A 1,412-nucleotide genomic window follows, 5' to 3' on the forward strand; every position below is an offset into this window, starting at 1 on the left:
ATATTTTTCATTTTATAAAGGACTTGTCTTCAGAAGCTGTCAGAGGATTCTATCTATGGACTTCTGCATATAATTGGGTTTTGAATTTTGCAGAAAATGCTATGGGCCTTTTCACAGTTGAGCTATTGATCTTGTTTAAAGGCTTGGTATATAAAGTTGGTTATAGAAAAGACATTGAAATGATTTTTTTTTTTTTTTTTAAGGACCTTCCTCATTGAGAAATGCGATAATATACTAAACTTACACACTACACGGATGTTAGGACTCGAACCTAGAAACCTTACCTAGGGGACATTGAAATGAATTAAGTCCTGCTAAGATAAGCATCAATGCCTTTGGACACTTTAATTGCCTTATCTGCATAGTCCTTTGGATCGGGTGCATTTGCATTTGCCTTCTCAAATTCCAACGTCCATTTTACTATGCTGCCCCCATTGCCTGCTTTGACAGCTTTAATTTTAGCCTCGAAGCTCTTACAGAGTTTCAGAATATCTCCTTCAAGGAAAACTAAGGTGATTGATGTATTTTCATCATCTGCAGCTTGGATTTTAATTTTTTCTGTAACTGGACCTCCTCCTGTATGTACCAGGTAATTACACAGTAAATTAGCATGACGGTCTTAGAATTTTACTTTGTTCAAAGTTAAATTATGAATGTTTTAATTGATATATGTTTTCGACTATAATTAATTGTGAATAAAAATAATGCTATAACAATTAACATTCTAACTGTTCTTTACATCGCAAATGAGGATCTGCTATAGCAGCATTAAGGTCTATTTGATTGAGATTATGGACGACATTTGATACTTGTTTGTGAAAAATGTTGGGAACGTGGCTCACATCTTTGAGTCTTCTTTAAAAAGATTAAATAGGTCCCAAGGGTTTTAACATAACTATTTATGTTAATGAAAGATATTATCAAATAAGGGTGAGACTAGGAGATGGACTTAAGGCCCAAATCTCGGATTAAATTACCAACTAGTCTTTGTTCCAGTGGTATTTGTTTCTAGCTAAGTTGGAGGAGTCTCATGTTCGAATCACATGAATGACAAGAAGACGATATATTTTGTTTCTCATGATATTAAAATCCCTGGTCTAATTTATTTTTTCTTGTATCTGTTTTACTAGTTTCATTCATCTTGTACATGTTGTTTGAAAAAGAATTGCCATTTCACTACTGTTGAATTCTTAGTAATATCTGTTGGTAATCCTTTGTCATGGCAGAATTTTAAGCATATCATGAAGGAGCTACAGGGGGCTATAATAATAGGTTCAGCTTTCAAGGAATACTTGGATATACTAGTGTCAATATTTTTGAGGTATGATTCCAGCATCTTTAATAGTTTACTTTGAATTACTTGCCATGGACTGGGGTTGCCTAATCGGAGCTCGAGTGGATAAGTAGGTTTA

General features: G+C 34.0%; 1 protein-coding gene across 1 annotated transcript; it reads right to left on the minus strand.

Moving 5' to 3' along the window:
* Nucleotides 1–304: 304 nt before the first annotated feature.
* LOC148921560 (MLP-like protein 31) lies at nucleotides 305–1,367 on the minus strand. Its single transcript, XM_089049232.1, has 2 exons — nucleotides 1,361–1,367; nucleotides 305–576 (listed from the first exon to the last, which is right to left on the minus strand). The coding sequence occupies exons 1-2, from the start codon at nucleotides 1,365–1,367 to the stop codon at nucleotides 305–307; spliced, it is 279 nt and encodes a 92-aa protein (XP_088905358.1).
* Between the last annotated feature and the right edge of the window lie 45 nt (nucleotides 1,368–1,412).

Source organism: Prunus mume, linkage group LG1 (genome assembly GCF_029339155.1).
Source record: "Prunus mume cultivar Tortuosa linkage group LG1, ASM2933915v1, whole genome shotgun sequence".
NCBI classification, from domain to species: Eukaryota; Viridiplantae; Streptophyta; class Magnoliopsida; order Rosales; family Rosaceae; genus Prunus; species Prunus mume.